At 44.4% G+C, this 19,798-nt stretch overlaps 1 protein-coding gene and 1 long non-coding RNA gene across 2 annotated transcripts in view; one reads left to right on the top strand and one right to left on the bottom strand.

The window, feature by feature from the left end:
- The window catches only part of roraa (RAR-related orphan receptor A, paralog a), a 183,880-nt gene that overhangs the window by 46,392 nt on the left and 117,690 nt on the right, over positions 1–19,798 (bottom strand). Inside the window, exon 2 of the mRNA XM_028958158.1 lies at positions 11,100–11,129. Within this exon, the coding sequence (XP_028813991.1) occupies positions 11,100–11,129 (30 nt within the window). The remainder of the gene's footprint in view (positions 1–11,099; positions 11,130–19,798) is intronic.
- Positions 17,024–19,711, top strand: LOC114766864 (uncharacterized). The gene is made up of 2 exons (XR_003742867.1): positions 17,024–18,587; positions 19,567–19,711. It is a non-coding gene; the product is annotated as an uncharacterized LOC114766864 (long non-coding RNA).

The raw sequence follows: 19,798 nt of genomic DNA, 5'->3' as shown, positions 1-19,798 counted from the left end.
CACGGATGCGCTCGGCTTCATTAGAGACCGTGCGCTGGTCTCCATCTGTGGTCCCCCTCATAACGCCAGACATATTTATAGATTTATAGCGCAATAGGAGCAAAAACAAAAGGGGGACTGAAGATAAATCCGCTGCCAGCACACAAAGGAGGGCCAACCTGACATCAACAAAAATCATTACCACGGCAACCGCTGACATTTGGCTCACTGGCACCTCCATGCAATGGTTAAAGAGTGAACCGGCACGGCAGTTTCCACAGATAATTACGTTCTTACCGTGACCTAGTGCACCACATACAAGTTTTACTACATTTTATCTGAAAATATTACAGTCCACCAAACAGTTTTTAATGCAGCAGCAACACCCTTCAAACTGCAGAGCGAATAAACTTTTCCGGGCCTCTGCGTCAGCCGGGTTCAGCCAGCGTGCGCCTCGGCACTGCACACAAAATCCAATCGTCTACAGCTGATTAGTTTTAATGAAATATCAAATTAACAAAGACACTGTTGTGAAGGCATGGAAACCGAATCGTCCAAACAGAGCGCAAAGTGATAAAGTCTAGCAGGGTCACCGGGGTTGCAGTGAGGAGGCAGACGGGTCTGTTTAACCGCTGCTCAACACAAAGAGCGTGTTTACCCAAAAAGGAACACTCGGGCCCTTCCAGGTATTAATAAATGGCGACGTTTGGCAGGAAAAGCAATATGACAAGAATGAAACTCTTCTTGTGTTGACTAATTGAAAACACTCGATGCCCTGAAGCAGATATTTGGTGGCTGATGTCGCTGTTGTCATCGCTCCGTTAGTTTTAATAGAGAAGTGATGTCAAGTCGATTCCATTGTCTTCTGGGACTTTGTAAATGTGATATGAAAAACGCTTAAAAAACACGTTTTCCAACGGCCTTTTAATTTGTACGATATACAAATATCTACATGTAATATAAAAACAGCATTGAAACAGACTGTTAGTACTTGATGTATGAGTTTTCAGAAGGTGAACGGACAGGCCGTGATTTCCCAGTGACATGTAATCTACCGCTGGTTAATTTATATCACATCACATGTCTTCTGGGTGCATAGAAATAAACAGACTTTCATGAAAAAGGACTTTGCTCGACTCTATCATGTACAGGAGGAACTAACTCCCCACATAGCCCTTTATGGAGTCTAATTATTTTTAAAGTGGGCGGAGTCAGTGATGATGATTGACTGCTTTCATGCGCCCTACTGCCTCATTCTGGATGATTTAAACCCCCCTCCTGTGCATCATCCGTCTCCTATATTTATATATAAATGTGTGTTGGACAGAGTGAGAAATGTTAAGAGTGAAAGTGTGAAAGAGGGAAGGAGAGGAAAGAAGAGCAGGGGAGGGGCACAAACTGACTCCACCCCTCCTCACCCACTGCAGCGGCCGTGGCGGTGATTAGGGGAGAAGCCGTGCATCCACTCCAAAAGTGAAGTAGGGCAGGTCATTTTTGGTGTGATAATTATGGTCATAACCAGGCATGAGGGATTGGTAATGGCCCTGCTTATCCTTCATGCGTTGCTGCAGCGCTAGCCGGGCCTGTCGCCGGGAAAAGCATGATTATGTTGTTTTTCCTCGACACTGCGACTCTGGTAAGAGTCATGCTGGCTGCTGAAAAGGGCAGCAGGGGGGACGTGGCCTTTTGGGGGGAGGAAGTTAACGAATGAACTTCATTATTGAGGAACATGCCACAGAGACCCCCTGGAGCTGGTGATGTATTACCTGGCTCCCGCACCCTCACCGCTACCTTGTAATATCAACATGGAGAAATGGTGGAAGGAAGGGGGGGGGGCTGCTTGTAAACTAAAATAGTTAACCTTCTGGCTCACGCAAGAAAGAAAGATAGCAGAGATGTTCTTCACACGCGCGTAAAAAAAAAAAAAAAGTAAAAAATTCAGTGTGCTCAATGTGCCCTTCGGTCAAGCTGAGTGCGAGTTTTGTCTGTACGGCAGGGGCGGCGCAAACATGCTGATTATGGGGCTGCGCGCTGGAGGGAATGCCGGTCCTAGCTGCTTATGGTGCCGCGCCTTTTAACTCACAGGTCTAATGTCCTCTTTTCTTAAGTGAACTCGGCGAGGAGGTCCAGAGAGGCCTGGCATATCCCACAGCAGATATTACGCTCGTTTATTAAAATGAGCATTGCCTCCGACACCAAATAATGCTTCCCGGGGTTTCATGGCGGGCGGCGATATAAAACAAGTAGTGCGCCGGAGGGAGAGGGGCTTTCGTGCAGATTGAGAGGGATCTCGGGGCGATGTGTGCAGCGTTTCTGGCCGGTCTGCATGGGCTCATTTGCCTGGTCCAGGCCCTTTTTTTTTTTTTTTTTCCAGAGCACCGGTGCCGGCCGGTCGTAGCCTTTCTCAGCAATGGCGCAACATCCACTTTTTACTCTTGACTTATGAGGATGCCAGGGCTGTGCGGGAGTGATTCATCACTAGGCCCGCTACTCCTGCACCCTCACACATTAGTAATGTGGTCCGCAGAGGAGGAGGCCTGTCAGAGCTCGCTTCCCCGACCCTTCCAACAAGGTAGGTCACTGGCAGGCCCCGGCGCCTGGCCCACTTTTAGTCTTTCACAGCACCTTTAAGTTCTCCGCACGCAGCCCTGAGCTCAGTCTGGGACGGGTGCACCGGTGACACCCTCTCAGTGCTGCATGGACTTCTGGATACACGGATCCATGACTGAAGCTTTATAAAGTGTCGTTGGGACTGAAGCCCATTGTGGCTTCATTCTACTACACTGTTCTACCACCCTTAATTAGAAACCATGATTTGTTAAAGGAACAGGACTGAAAGATAGAACTGGCAAGAAGCCTGATATGTACAAAGCATTGTGCCAGCATCGTTACATTCAATTTAGCTCTTATAATCAGTAATTACAGGGTCAGTCCCCCCGGAGGAAGTCAGGGTTAAGTGTCTTGCTCAGGGGTGCTGTGGTAGTAAACGGGCTTTGAACTGGTGACCTCTGTGACTTGTCATTTGGCTCTTGGGTGATTTCGCTGCCTACTAGGCCACTAGTCCAGATATAAGAACATTTACCTAAAAGTGACATCACAAGTGGACTCAACATGCTGTGACCATTAGTAACCTCATGTCATTTTACATGAAGTGCAAACTTTTCCATAAGAAGAGGACAAGGGCACAGAATGTACAATATTTCAAACCGTTGTTTGGTTCCCTGTATTATAATTTAGTAGAAAAGCAGCTGTTGAATCCAAAAAAAGAGCAGAATGTTTCAAAACTCTCTTAAGTAACAATCCTTTTGGAATAGAATGTAGAACAAATAAATTTTTTTTTGTCCAATATTATTCAGCCCTACAAACAGGCTTGTGCCTGTGATGCCAAGGTGCTCCTGGCACCAAATCACACACATGCATGGGTTCTAATCACCCCCAGCTACCGCTCGTTCGTTTCTCCCTCACCCCGGTCCTGCATTATTGATGCGTTCACTCTGTACGCTGCATGATTTCTGTTCTTTTGTTTTCTTTGTATTTTGACCATCACACCTCCTTTGTTTCATTTATTAAAACCACGTTATCATTTAAAACAGAAATCGTTTGTGCTTCCTTTACACCCCATGGTATGACATAACCCCCCCCCCAGTTAAAACTTTACACCGCTGATGGAGCCTTATTTCTGGAGTTAAAAAGCTCTTCAAAATGGTGAGGAATAAATGAATCACAAATGAAACCACCCCCTTAAAAAATCTAAGAAAATCTTTTAAAATCTTTTTTAACAAAAAAAAAAAAAAGGAACTGGAAGTCCTATTCTACACCTTCTTTCAACACCTTTCTCAGCATTCATTTTTTGTCAATGTATTTGCATAGATTATTATAATTATTTAAGAAACACTATTTGAAACCAAATTAAGGTGTCAAGCGTTTCTACCTTAAGTCATGCCATGGGGTGTAAAAGAAGCACAGATGCTTGACATTTTAAATGAAAATGTGGTTTTAACAAATGAAACAAAGAGGTGTGATGGCCAAAATATAAAGAAAACACATTCTTCTCCCAAAGTTAGCAGCTGTGAAAGACCAAACTCCCTCAGCCACACATCCTTAATAAATAAATACCCAAAAACTGGATGATGGGGAGAATTTTCAACAACAATAACCAAATAAAAGTAAAATCTAATAACGAGGCCTATTGGTGTGTTATTTTACAGGAGAGTCCAAGATACAGAAAATACAGTTGGTAAATATTGAGGTTTGGTTTTAATTTTTAATAGTGAGTGTTACTTAAACTTAGTTTCAGATTCTCTTTTTAAATAATTAAATGCATGTTCCTGGGCTGCCTTTGAAAACTCCATGCTGGAGAGTTTAAATTACAGGAACACGCTCTAATGACTCTCGTGTGAGAAATGAAGTTGATCTTTAAGGCGAGCCAGCCACATCATTAAGGCCAGTGGCACTTAATCAGAAAGGATGCCAACTACGCAGGTGCGGCCCTCGGTGACAACAGCCGATGTATTAAAAAAAAGTCCCGTGGCACAAGGGGGAGGGGATTTCCCCTCTCTTTCAGCTCTGCAGATGAGGTAAAAGGTGAAAACTACCACCGATGCAAAGATGTCTTAAAACTCACTGGAGAACACACACATTGGAATAAACATGACATAACCCACACATATCGTGTACTCAACATTCAAACTCAAAAATCAGCATGCCAACATAATTCAGGATTCAATTACATTCAACTTCAACTGCAGATGTACTTTTTTATATTTAAGTATTTCTTACTTATTTTTCAGTTTTATTAAGCTGCTTTGAGAAGCATTGCAAAGACGTTATAGTGATAAGTTCTCTGGGTAGGGTACTTATTTCACTCAGAATCTCTCTGTTCTTCAAAAGTACAGTATATGTTGAGACCACAGATGACAAACTCTCTCGCACACACATACTTTGGCATCAGCTCCAGTCACACTCAGATGCAGAGGAGCTCCATGACCTCCTGTTTCTGTCTGGCCTCATGATTCAGAGCCTGCTGACAATGGAATCTTGTCCACAAAGTGATGAGGCACAGAGTTAAAGAGAAAAGTCCAAGAGAACAGCAGAGACTGGCAGACAAGCTGTTTGAATACAGGTGTATGTGGTTCTGGCAGCACATGTGTGATGTGACTAGTTCTGGCTGCTGATGTGCCCATTCTGTGCCCACTCAGCACAGACTTCACTTACTTAAAACAGGCAACAGATCTGAGCTCCAGCAAAGCTGATTGGTAAAATAGTCTCCATTCAAGTGCTAACCCAACCAAGTCCAACTGTAATCTAATCAAGCCCATCCTAATCTCGATTTGCCCATTTCAGCACTAAACCAAATCAGCACATACAACTCCCAACCCATGCCAAGCCTAATCCAGTCCAACCCAACTCATTCCATCCCATCCCAATTCTAATTTAGACCCAACCAATTCCAGCAGCCATACAAACCTGCCCACCACAAGACTAACTGACCAAAACCTCAGCAAATCCCATCCTTGCTTAAATTACCCAACCAAACCCAATTTCAGATCAGATCATCCTAGAAAAGCTAAACAAACACACAGCACAAGTGTAACCAACACCATTTGTACACAATCCACTCCAACCTAAGAAGATACCAGTCTAAACCTTCCTGACCCATCCTCAGTCATCATCCATGCTAAAACAATTCTAAAGATAAAAAAAATTAGATCAGCCTAGTCTAAGACTAAATGTGTTTTTGAATGGAGAACTTAACTGAAAATTAATCCATGACCCTATAAACCCCAATCCAAAACTTAATCCTATACCACAACCCGCTCTATCGCAGGACCAGGCCAGTTCTGCTGAGGCAGCCCTCCATATGCTTGACACGTGCCAGGGCAAGTATACGTCGCTCTCTGACAGGGCTTCACAACACAAGCCTTCAGGATTGGGGACGACACAAAGGGAAGGGTCCTGGAGAAGAGCTGACGAAGCGGAGAGGTACACAAAAAAGCCCTCGCGCCGACTCTGATTAGGAACCAACAAAGAGACGCCTCCATCACCGCAGCCGCCAACTCCTTACTTTTCACCAGTACCCATAGTATAACCCCCCACCACCACCACAAAAGATGCCGTCCACCCCACTGCCACTCCGTACCAACCGGCAGCTGTTGGAAGAAAACGGGCACAAAATTAATTAAGTAAATAAATGAAATAAATGTATGCAATGAAAGAGCATTTTTTTACAGAAAAAAAGCATAATGCATTCTACAGAAAAGCTGTCACATTGTGTGGAAGAGGCAGAAAAAATTGAGAAAAATCACGCTGTCCTGGTTTACGACAAATAGATGGCTTTATTGATTTCCTTTTTACCGCGGCTGCCCATCCTTTTCTGTTCATACTGACCTATTTCACATAAAAAATGTCTGCCTATTATGGATTAAAGCAAACTGTCCAAATAAAAAAAAATACTCCTTTCATGAAACAAACAAATAGGCTGCGATGAAACATAACCTATTGTTGAAACTGGAGAGTGTCAATTTGGGCAGAGTGCTTTTACAGTTGCCGTGTGCTAGATGGCTCCCGGTACAATTTACAGCCTGTGTTGAATAAAGACATGGCCCTTTAAGATGTTACGTCCATGAAAAAACAGTTTCCTGGAAACTTTTATCTCCTCAATTATCTATATGTTCCCTACAGTTTTAAAACGGAACAGTCTGAATATTTATGAGTGAAGGCAATTACATATGATATTGGGCAATTAAACAAAAAAATACGTATATATGCCAAGACAATGTTATTAGATACATGATTAATCGCTGGGAGATATTAAAGGCCTTCTGCAAAAAGCCAATCTTTGTGAGGTTATTATACCATTAATAGTCATGTTTGCTCTGAATATGATGAGAGGGTCCCTCAGGGCCATCCCATCATGCACTGGCAGAACTCAATCTGCTTAAACTTCATTACCAACCTCACTAAACAATGCCAGCAATGCACTTCCTGCTTGAGCCCAAATGGTCCCTGTTGGGTTAAAGCGCCAGGCAACGATGTGATGAAACACCTTCAAAACGGCGAAACGAGGGGCCGTACGGAGCGACTCATCCTTGCCCTAGGCGATTTTGCTAGAGCAATGCCTGCTGCCAGCCTAAATGAAGACAGAATCAGTGACACATCATCAAGCTGGCAGTGTGCACAGTGATTAGGGGTGCTAAGTTCATACCATGGTAGACGAGTGTCAGCTCTGATCTGAAAAGGATGACTTTTATCATGAAATCAAAAATGAGACTTTTATTCACTACACAGTGTGTATTTCGGTTAAACTAATATAGATTTCCTCCTGTTCACAAATTTGACATGCTATTTCCTGCAATTCACTTATCAATATTTAACGCAAATAATGAGGCTGCAATTTGTTGACATCCTCTGTGGGAATGCAAATTTGTATTCGTATGCACATTATTGCTATGTAGACATGTTTGAACGCTTGACAGTGGGAGCACCACCCTTGTGCATGTGTCTTGATGTGTCTTTTTTTCAGGCGGGAAAAGAGAATCAGGCGTGACCAGGTAAAAAGGAAATTTTATTCCATATTTTTACTGCCAGAGACTGCAGGGTCTTTTATTTTAAAATGTGACCAGATTATCTCCACATCACCTCTTGTCTGAGCCTCTTTCCCACAGTTGTCTTTGTCTTAATTCTCAATATGCAAGTAAGTAATCAGAAGTGTGTGGAATAAAACAGTATTAATATTTGCATTAGTATCAAAAATTCTACAGTAAGAAAAATTCTTTCTTGCCGTGTTCTATAAATATTCTATATGAAATTTGTAGTTAAATTTTTGACTTTTTTGGATTGACCTATATTTCTACAAACCTATTGATTAGGAATCAGCACAATATGTATAGAAAAATTGTGTCTGGGGTGGCACTACCATACATAGTTTTTCGGGTGACCTATTATCATGAAACCGAATTTTCATACTAGTGTTTAAATATCTGAGAACTGGATGAAATGAATCAGAAATAGAGCACAAAAGTCATGCAGCCTCTGATAATCTTTGTCATTGTTAATACTGCAAAAAGATTAGCTCTGATGTCTTAATCATCTTAATCATCTTAGAGCCAAGGTGCATCTTGCTAGCGGTGTCAGGGAAGTCAGTGCAGAAGTAAACAAATGAAGCGTCTGGGACGATGCAACGGTGTGGAATAAGCCTACATTCTGCCTGTCTGCGTGGCGGAGACCGATAAGCCCCTCCCAGCCCCTCTGGATCGATGACTCCACTACCCCATTGACGCACACAAGCCTTCATCCCTTGCTGCAGCTGCCAGTCCATGCAGGGCATTTCCACAAATTCGACAGTTGTCTTTCATGAGTAACTACACGTGCGAGCAGATCGATGCTGGAGGGAACGCTGGACAGAAAAGGCAAACCGAGCCACATGACGGGGCCTTCGGTTAGTAATTACTGCACAATTGATTCCTCACTAAATACTGATGGGGAGATTAACTGGCCACTGTGAGGTTTTAGTGGGAATTAGAGGTGGGCAACAGGGCAACCATATTTGTGACATAATAGTGGACTGTGACAATTCACCTTTTTGTGAAATATTATAAACTATTTCTAAAAATAAGCAGCCAATGAGAATATTTTTGCTCTGGTGCGAAGTAATGAAACCCAAGCTGATACTGCAGATGTCTGGTCTCAGACATGGGAGTGTAATCATAGCTAATCACTCTATGGATCTGTTGTTTGCAAGACTTTTCTTTCTTTCTTTCTTTCTTTCTTTCTTTCTTTCTTTCTTTGGATGAGGTTAGCTGATTAGAACAACCCTGTTGTTATGAACATTCTTCTTGTCATGTTATATGTGATATATTTCATATTGTGCATAATTTGTCATAATTTGAGAGTGTAGAAGCTGAAAATATGTGGCAGCCAGTGAGACATCATATCAGTTAATAAATATTTTTTTAAATATTTTTTAAATGATTGTATTCAGTGATATTACAGTCTGTATAAAGTGGATGTACCTGCAGTATGATGTTCGTTAGATGCCGTTAGCTGTTAGTGCCGAAGCCTCCTGTTTTAACATGCACACATGAAGAGGCTCTCTGAGCAGAAAATTGAACAGACACTGTGAAATTAAAATCCAGAATGGCCGTAATGCTGTTTACATGGGAGGCTCTTGAACAGCCTGATTCTCCCTCCAACAACACTTGTGTCTTCACTTTACCTCTTGTATTAAAAACACTACCCCTCTAAAGGGCATTTCATTCAATTCAACTTGGCTCTCGTATTTAATAGCTTTTAAATTGCCCAGTTTGTCTTTAGAAGAGAGACAACAACAAGAGAAAAAAAAAAGAAGTAAAATACCGCACGTAGGCCTGGAAGTACCAATAAATTGGTAAAACATAAAAACATAAAGGCCGTAAACCTGTCAGGGCGCATGTAAAGCAGAAACCTCATACACGATCTCGGGTTGTAAATTACAGTGGCGAGCTGCCGCTCAACCACTCCCCTCTGCTACAGGCGCACACCCATCATCTGGTGCGTCGTCCGGATCATGGGAGACCCGTTAGAGAAGTATCACCGGTACGGGCGGTCATCAAGCGCGGGGTGAAGTGTCCATTATCTTCCAGAGGCGGGAAAAAATAAAAAAGCCCTCCATCTTATTAAGACGGGGAAAGAGGGGAAGAGCGGAGCGTCTGGCAGCTGTAATTTATATTGATGAAGGGACCGGCGGGCCGCTTCCAGGGGTCTGATCACTGAGGCAGGAATAACAAAAATGAGCCTGGGGTGTGTGTCTGTGTATATTTATATTTGTGTACTTTTTGTTTATGTCTAAATTGCAGCATATCGGGTTCTTTCGTGCATGTGTGTATAAGTGCTCCAGCATGGCCCACAATGGCACATAGACTTCATCGTGGAGCGAATGAAATAAGTCCAAGAGCTGAGTACACAGTACCACATCAGTAACATCGCGTCTCTCGTTGGCACTAAATTACAGTTGGCGGACGTGTCCTCCTAGTGAATGACACAACCTTCTTCCTTTGACCATCGAGACATCCTTTGAACCCTCTTCGTCCTGAACAGGCCCCCTTTGACCTGAGATGACAGGCCCAGCTTGACTCCACACGGCTTCACAGCTTCGATCAGTCACTGGTTGAGGCTTTTTTTTTTAAATGTCATTTGCATTTTCCTCATTGAGATAAAACATTGAGGTCCGGCCTGCGCCCGCCGCTTTGAACCCGGGCTCCTACACCATGCTCTTTGATTCTCCACCCGGCCCCATAAAGAAGTGGTTACTGCTGCACTAATTAAGACAGCAGCGGGGCCAAGGATGAAACGCATACAGACAAGTGCAGCTACTGAAAAAAAATAAAATAATAAATCCATAAGTCAGAGACAGAGTGAGAGGCACGGGGGGAAACCAGTGTAAATATTACTTCATTTGGTTATTTACCTTCTACTCAGTAATACACTGCCCTACCACACACACACACACAGCTCACAGTGTGTGGAGCCTACAACTGGCAGTCGCCAGCGAAGAAAGTGCGAGATTAGAGAAAGTTGTGGGTCCGATGCAATCTCTGCTGCTGGGCGGCTCCAGAGCTCGCACACAAACCACATCCTTGTTTTTCTGTTACACGGAGGACTGAACTGCCTCTCATTGTGAAACATACTCGTGTCCGTCGCCAAAGTAACTAATCGCTGTGGATGATAAAATTGAGTTTTTTTATTTTCTGCTCTCTTCTGAGATCAATTTACACCAGTAAAGAGGGCTGTCGGGAGGAGAGCTTTACAGACATGTAATGCAGTGCCAAAGGTCACGAGTTTTGCATTTGAGCAGGAAAATATGAGCACATAAACTTTTTTCTACACTCTACTGGATGAACTGGACAATTAAATAAATAGCACAAATAAGCCACTAGTACTGATTGAACTTGGTGATTGAAGGTCACAGTGCATGATTTACACACTTTAAATGACAAGACCAATCACATAAGGAAAGAATGATTCATCAATGGATCATGTTGGTGTAAATTCTGGCGGTAACATCTGGATTATCCGACTGTATATCTTTCTGTTGTGCGGATGTTCTAGTAATAAAAAATAACAATAATAAAAAGTCTACTTACAGGTATGTGTCTTCTTTGTTACTGAAATACCTGCAAAAGAAAGACAGAAAAACCATGTAAATACACTCACATGAAAACAGCGCGCTTTATTTCAAATGCCACTCGGCCGTAGGATCTGCTCTCAGAACAAACCCATTAAATGCAGCGCGAGGAAAGTAAAATAGGCAGCGAGGTGTGCAACGTGCCCTGCTGCTGACATCGGGGGCAGAGGTCAAACCAGCCGGTGCCCGTGCCGCCTGGAGATGCCACCGGCCGTGGCCCAGCAAGATCACCCGGGTCAGTGTGCCAGGGCAAAATCAAGCAGGCAGCGGCACGGGCAGCGCGGCCGACCTTCCACAGGAGGCAAATTAACACAAGGGCACGTCCGGAAAGGCTAATATGTTTGGTGAATTCTAATCAGTGGAATAGCTTTGTGTGTGTGTGTGTGTGTGTGTGTGTTTGGGGATGCTTAGAAAGCCCATGAGCACCTTTATGTTTGACCTCAGACAGAAGAGTGGCGTAATAAAGTGTGACATTGTATGTAGACTTTGTGAGAAAAGGTTTGGATGTTCGAGACGGGATCGTGTGTGTGTGTGTGTGTGTGTGTGTGTGTGTGTGTGCATTTAAGCTTAAAATTACAGTGAATGTGTGACCATGTGTGTTTTAATTCGGCTCTGCTATGTTATACATGTGTGCATGCTGTGCGCGTCTCGCATGTCCCCCTGGATGGGCTCAGACTCAGTGTGTCTTCAGGGCTGGTCTGCCGCTGTGGTGGGGGTGGTGGGACTGGGGGGGGGCTTCACCACACCACAGAGTATAGGAGGACAGTAGACACACTTACACATCTACCCGCCATAATACACACAGCAAGAGCCTCCGGAAAGCCCCGGCCCCTTCTGTCACACCGCAAACCCCTCACTCCTGGCATTAGGCCCCATTAGCAAGGACAATGACATCACATTTCGCCAACGGATCTCTGAGCAGGATGACCCCATCCCAGACTCCCCAGCCCCACGGATGGAACATTTTCTGGTGTAACGGAGTGGAATTATAAGAAGAGGCGTCCAGGAGAATTAGTCATTCGGCCAGTGGAGAACCCGGGCTCCCCCTCTCCTTTTTCCTGGCGCGCCCTCGGATTTTTACAGACGTATAAAACAGAAGTCGGCCACCTCCATTTCAGCGCATCTGCCGATTATCATTTTATTTCTGTTTATTTTAGAATTCATCTTTTGTCTTTCATGGGACAGCTCTCCAGTTATACCCTAAATTGGCAACATTAACCAAGTCCTGTTCTTAATTCAAAACAGCAAAAGTTTGGACTTAAATAAGTGAAACGTCTCTAAAAGCAACTCATTTGTCCAGGTAAATCCAATGTATTCAATGAATTACAAATTAAAGTTTCATCAGAGCAGATTCTGGAGCTACTGGAATTTTTTACATTGTTGTACACACACACACACACACACACACACACAACCACCTATCAGTCAAAATGTTGCACAAAAACTGGAGTGCACATGTGCTGTCACCACATCAATCACAAAGTAGCTCAGAGAGGCATCTGTCTGTCCAACTTGAGGTCTGTCTCGGCTGGGCTTTGTCCTTCTCCAATCAGCCATCTGATTTTTACCCAAACCACTACAGTGTCCACTTCTCAGTGTCACCGAGAGATCTGAAAAGTATTTTAAACACACGGGACACAGGACAACAAAAAAAGGCGCCTTTGAATGGACAGCATTCCTGTCAGAAGAAGACCTCTGCTCACTCACAGAAGAGGCCTGTTGCTAGGAGAGGCGGGGAGGGGTGGGGAGCAGACCCACAATCTCCTCTACATGTCATTCAGAGGTCTCTTATTGGAGAAGGAAGGGGTGAAGGGGCCAGGGAGCCAATGGGTGAGCAGGGCTCAGCGCGGGAGGGGGCTGGGCTTGGGCACTGACATCGGTGAAGCCTGCCAGGTTATGTTCGCTCTACTGGATGGGGTGTTGAGGGGTCACTTTGGAGGTGAGTTCATCCTTGACAGATGGGAGACATCTCACCAAAACAGCTCCACTTGGTATGCATGTGGACCCCCGTTTTTATTATTATCGGCATGTCTATATTGTTAGAGCTACACCTCCTTTCGCTTGGTCAAGAAAGAAGGGAAAAAGACATTTCTGGTCTAAAAGGACCAGACATTTTAAGAAAATGGAATTATAACTGTGGTGGAAATGACCCCAAAACCTATTTGGATTGTACAATGTAACACTTTAGCAAAGAAGAACTATTGCACACACCAAGGCAAATTTTGATATGATATCAATGTTTCACCAAATTTATGATGATAGGTCTCCTGATTCCTGTCAAGTGTCAACCCAACCCAACATTTACATCTATTAAATTTGAAATCTACATTATGCACATTTGTCATGGATGCCACCTGTCTACCTGGCCAGCAGGGGGCGCCCAACCTGGAAGGGCTTCAGCCAGAGGTCAAGTGCACACATAAAAGGATGACGCAACCAGGCTACAACGTGAACTCATTCGTCCATCCCGTATCTCTTGTTTGGACTTTATTTCATGCCCTCGCTACGCCCTCCGGATTGCCCTCTGGACCTCGATGTTGCCGACTGCCCGGTCGGTTCCTGTTTCCGATTACATCACGTATTCTAACAACGTCTCCACTCCTGGCCCAATCCACGCCCGTCTGACACAATAACGTCCTGCTGCCTTCTCCTACCAGGACTCCACAGTATGTCCTGTTCGTCCCAGTCTGTGTCCCGATTGTGAGTGACCTCTTCCACTCCACTCCACTCCAGCACCAGCCGCACTTGCTCCGGTGATAACATTTTATTAAGAAGTTGTGCACAGACTGACTAGCGGCCATGTCAGTCATGTGAGGCAAGTTTTGAAACTAAATTATTATGTAGAGAAGATCTTTGGCACCAAGTTACACGTGACTCACGTGTGAGACTTTCTTCTATTTATTTCCTGGTGACACAATCTCAGCCGGAAACTAACCCTCTCCTTATTCAGTAGATTTACCAGTTTTGTATTGGACCCAATTAAATAGTCAGAGAAGGTTTGGAAAAGCGTCTGCTGGAGGTAACAGAAAGTATTCATTCACCCCCCCTCCCCCTGGCAGCAAAAGAAAAAGTTGTGATGACTGCTGCAAGTTAACCTTTTACCACGGTGAACGACGGGGGGCAGGCGGCGGGGGCCGGAGTTACAGACGTGACAGCGGTGAAGGCAGGGCTGTACGTCATCATTCCAGGTTCCTTAAAGCCTGACAGGGAATGATTATCATGGATGGTTATTGTCACCCTCCCCGGCTCCTGGGGGACACGGGGCCTTGCTCAGGGGCCCGGCGCTCCGTGACATTCAAAGTTACAGTCTCCTTCATGTAATGGAGCTGTCCTCTCAGGCTGCTAATGGGAGCGATCCATTTAACCTGTGGCAGAAACACACAGACAAGGAAGTTCCTAATGTGAGGCCGATCCCGTGGGGGAGATCTGCCTCTCTCCCCCCTGGCTGCTCCCCTTTTCCTGCCTCTTGATTCATTGACTGCTGCTCCTCACTTATCCTCATTCACTGCTCAGGGTGTGCAGACGGGGAGGCCGACCACCACACAAGGACACGGCCGCTGCCGACGCCCCGCCGGGAGACCTCCTCCTGAGTGACACTTACCGCCACGTTCAATATTACCACAGACTCTCAGGGTTTTTATTCCTATTTACACATGATAGGAATACAATCATGCTAAATAGCTTTATACCCACTATTAAATGAAGTAAAAAGGAGGGTTAAGTCCACAGCAGCGGTTCTCAAACTTTTCCTTATTTGATGAGATTTAGCTGATATTCAGAGTACTAAATTCATATATAATGGACAGAAACTTCTACAGAAATAAAAATGGTCTCATTTTTACACAGCATCTTTAAAAAGCATGCTTTTAAAAATAAAATTGATAAAAGCATATTAAGTAAGAATCAGGATGGAGGAAAAAAATCCATGAACTGCTCTACTCCTCTGTCAGACTGGAGACGTGAGGATACTGATCTCACCTATAACACTTTCTGGCATCTGCCGTCAAAACACAGTAGATGTTTATCAGATGAAACCCTTAAGTGCATTTATTAGAGAACATGTGCATGTACACATAATAAAAAATACGGTGAGATAATCTAATGCAGCAGACATGACTAAGTGTTTTAACACCTACACTAATTCAGTTGCAAACACCTCGCTTGCCTGAAAGACAAGCGTAAGGAGCTCAAACAACATAAATTACAACCTGGGAAAGGAGAGGATTTTCTCAGAACCGCTCCGGTGCTGTCAGTCGCCCACTGGTGCCAGCCCGATACTGTACGTGTTAACCCTCCCTGCTCTCGCTCTTACTCATGCACTTTCTTCAGAATGAATCAGGGTGGACCGAGCCCTCACACGAGGCCGCAGTCCTAACTCCCAAAATCATTTACTGTAAACCAGAAACAGACAAACGTAACGGGAGGAGGACGGATAAGACTCTCAGCAAAGTTTTTATATATATATATATATAAAAATTTCCCCTCACGAAAGTCATTACAATAATCTTCACCCAATCTACAGTGACACACTTAGCCTTATAATACTTTCATAAACTAGAAATGCAAAAATGCAATGATTAAAAGAGCACAATGATTCTAATCTGCTGCCCCCTAATATACTAAAACACTTAAGTAATCCGTGGAGGGGCCATCTCTCCGGGGAGCTTAAAGAGAAAAATGACTTCTCCATCTCCAGGCGCTGTTATTTCTGGTCATTTCTAATTGGTTTTAACTAAAAGACACCCACCCACCGGATCCACAGGTTTCTCAGACGCATCGCCGCGGAATAATCCACAAATAGCAAATTTACATCCAAATTAGTTTTAGAGGACACAGAAATTACGCCACCTTAATGTCAAGAGAAAGAACGAAGGGGAGAGAAGATTCTTCTTCAAGCAGAACCGAGTCAGACAAATAAACACAACAGGGTGAAAGGTCAAAAGAGTTTCAGGTCGCCGGCCCTGGTCCTGTTGCTGGAGACCCTCCCCTGGAGTACCTGCCGGTTTAACTCGGCCCAGGAGTCTCTGGGTGAGTCAGGAACGCCACTTTGCGCCTTTTGAATTATATATCACAGCCCAGGGACCGGTTTGGCCCTGGTAGGGCATGGCAACAGCAGGCATGGCTCGCAGGCAGAGCAGAGACTCCAGCGGAATTTTAATTGCACCGCAGGGAGACGGTCCGGTAAGCGGCACCGTTGCGGAGCGCAACGCCGTAGCGAAAACCTGCTCAGTCGAGCTCTTAAACAAATGGCGATTAGCGATAAACAGTCCCACAACGGCGCTGCAACGTTCCGCAACTCGGCACAGCCGTCGCAACAACTGTAATAATGCGCGGGACTTCAGAAAAACTCCCAGCGCCAACAGGGGACGTGCCGAGATGACACCGGGTATTTCAGATAATATCACTGTGGTTGTGAAACGGAACTGTGAGAATGGTTTCGGCGTGGGAGCAGAGGCCAGGTAGAACATGCCGCTGGTTCACCTTCCTTCGCTTCATGAAGGTGGAGACGTGAGCACACAGATCAAAACCGACCGTAAGACCATACATTTTCATGTAAAATACATTTAAATTGCAACATTATAAAACATTATTATTCATGTCACATACTTATTGTCATGGTTGAAATGTGAAATATTATGTGTGTGTTGCGCCACTCGACCCGATTCCCAGCCTGTAATAATCTCCCTGATCTAGGCATGAACTTCACATGAAACCCAATCCTTTCACGGGCCTCACTAAAAATAAAGTGGCGATGCTTTCATCAGACCACCCTGAAAACCCCGTCTAGCACACACACACACACACACACACATATACACACACACGAAAAACAAGAACACACCCCAACATATAACTAGCTCATTTACTCCGTCCATATTTGGAGAAGAAGTCTAGCATTGCATAATATTCTGTGTCGAGTGTCTGTTGTGCTGTGGGAAGCTGCGAGCCGAGGCCCAGCCGCCCTGGCGAGGGAGAATCCCCAGTAACTCGGTCTATTTATTTATCTGTTTATTTAGCAAACGCTGTTACGCTTCCCCCGGGATTTTCTCCACGCCGCGCTGATGGCTGAAACACGGCAGAGGAACGGGCCAGCGGCCTGCAGTCGGAGAGGCGAGTTTCAGCGCTCGGTTCCCTTCCGTTTGCTCAACCATGCAACATCTCAGAAGAGGAGAAACCCAGCGAACGGCAGGATACACGTAGTTCCAAAATGGTTCTTCCTAGAAAGATGCAGCTGATGGAGGTAAAAGCTGCCTGGGGTCATACGACATTATCTCGCCTCGGTTCCATCTCTTAGGTCTCAGTATTTCAACACTATTCTTAAATGAATGTGTACTGTCTGATAACGTGGTGGAAAATGGCAAAAGGCGTAAAGCAGAACGGCAGCAATATGCTTGCCTAATCAGCGCTGGGTATTAAAGATACATGACTTTATATTGCCGTTTTATTACACCGGGTACTTGTAAAAGAATCAATATTGCACTGTATTGTAGACAGTATTTATTGTTATGCTTCACAGTAATATATATATATATATATATACACACACACACACACACACACACATATATACACATATATATATATATATATGTATATATACACACACACACACACACATATATACACACACACACACACACACACACACACACACACACACATACATACATATATATATATATATATATAAAGCATTTTTGAAGTAATTTAGAAGTAGAAGTGCTCGACCCCCAAACTCCTAATGATGACTGGCCAGAAACCAGCCATTAATGAGTGGGGTAGAGGGTATAACCGTACACTGTAGTAATGCAGGTATGTGTATAAGTCAACATAACAACACCGTTTTCTGAACTATGGCCCTGTTTGCAGCCTGAGATGGCAGACAGTGTTCCTCTCATGCTGCTAGTCTCGTCCGCGCTCCACGGTCTCTGCCGGGGAGGCGTGGGGAGAGCACAGCCAGGTGCTTCCCCTCGGATGAGTGTTTGTGAATTAAAAATGCAGCAAATTCAAATGAGAGCCCCATGAGGAGGGATGTAAAGCAGAATATGATTATCTACACAGATGCCTCCCGCTGCATCTAATCATTCTTAATGGCAGTGAACTGGGAGTGCGGATGCTGAAGACACTACCCATTGTGTCTCTGTGGTTCTGCGCAACTTGTGGAACCGCGTTGAATCCGGCAGAGAAAGGCCAGGTAACACACACACACACACACATTTTCCGTTCTTTTGTTCTCTTTCTCAGCTCTTTTTTAGGTGTTGAACAGTGGGCGCCACTTGTGTCTTCTGTGTGCAAGGAGGAATGATGCTTGTTGGAGGAAATAGAGCCACAGCAGGAAACCACATGAAAATGTCACATGGCATTCGGTGACTGTCTCTGCAAATGCAGCGTCGGGCCACTGGCTGTACAGTATTTCATCTCGGCGAGAAATTTGTCAATAACCTTTGTGAGTCATTACAGAGAACAACAAAAAAGTCCACTCGCGAAGTTCCCAGCGCTTGATCTTTAGTAGTTATGACAAAAAGAAAACCCGTCCCAGATAAAAGAATACCTTTTTTTAAAAGTAATAAAAAATTGATGAAAAAGATGAACAATGAAACCAAGTTGGAATATGCACTCTAACACAGCCAACACAGACGCAAAAAAATCCAGGGCCACACGGACACAGTACACCAGGGCTCATCTGTCACCTCATTTGAACTCGTGACATTTCATCTTTCATCTATTTCCTCCTTTCATTTCACTTAGTTCCCCCTCGCATCCCTTCCCTTCTCTGTCTCACACACACACACACACGTTCACACACATCTTCAGACTCTGGCAGGACAGACAGACAGCGAGCCGAGGGGGCCGGGCCCCGGGGAACATTTCCTCCGGACCGCCCGGCCCTCTCTGCCGGTGGAGGGACGGGAGCAGGCTGCAGATGGGCGGGATGGGAGCGCGGGCGCCACTCTGCAAGCTCCGCACTTAGCGTTGGCCAATAAAGCAAACTGCCCCCGCAGGCCCCTCAGGTAATAAAGGCCCTTCTCCGAGATGAATTACGCGTCACTCACCACTCTAATTAATACTGTGGCGCTGCGCCCGCTGCTCTCACGTTGCGCCGGGGAAGGGATGCGTCGGGCTGCGGTCGCCAGCGCGCCATCCATTTTTTATGCTGTTCATAATTAAAACCTGCGAGCTCTGGAATCACTGGTTGCGCTGCCGAGATCAAAGGTGTCACCGCAAGAGAAGAGTTCATCAGGCAAACTGCCTTAACGCATAGCATACGTGCAAAGTTTCTTTCCTTTTCCTATATAAACACTTAAAATACTTTTTACTTTACTACATTATGCAAAAATCTGTCATTTATTTTTATTATAAGTTCTGCTGTTTTAAATATCATCAGTTAAATTTTTTTTTTTTTTTGTGTGTGTGTGTGTGTACAGTGCAGTGGACCAAGATTCAGCGGATCTGAATTCTCCCTCTAACATCACATCTTTGTTCTAGTTCCTATTATAAATCGGACTTGTTCATGTTCATGTTTCTGTTCATGAGACAATAAAGGAAACTTGTACCTAAGTTATAATTACATTTTAAACTGAAATGTTATTTCATCGTAAGCATATATCACCTAAAAGAACATTTTGTGCTTTTACCAATTTTAATGGTCATCAAACT

This window comes from Denticeps clupeoides, chromosome 17 (genome assembly GCF_900700375.1).
Source record: "Denticeps clupeoides chromosome 17, fDenClu1.1, whole genome shotgun sequence".
In the NCBI taxonomy this organism is placed as follows: Eukaryota; Metazoa; Chordata; class Actinopteri; order Clupeiformes; family Denticipitidae; genus Denticeps; species Denticeps clupeoides.
The sequence above is the reverse complement of the archived record's forward strand: the minus strand, read 5'-3'. Positions and strand labels throughout refer to the sequence as shown.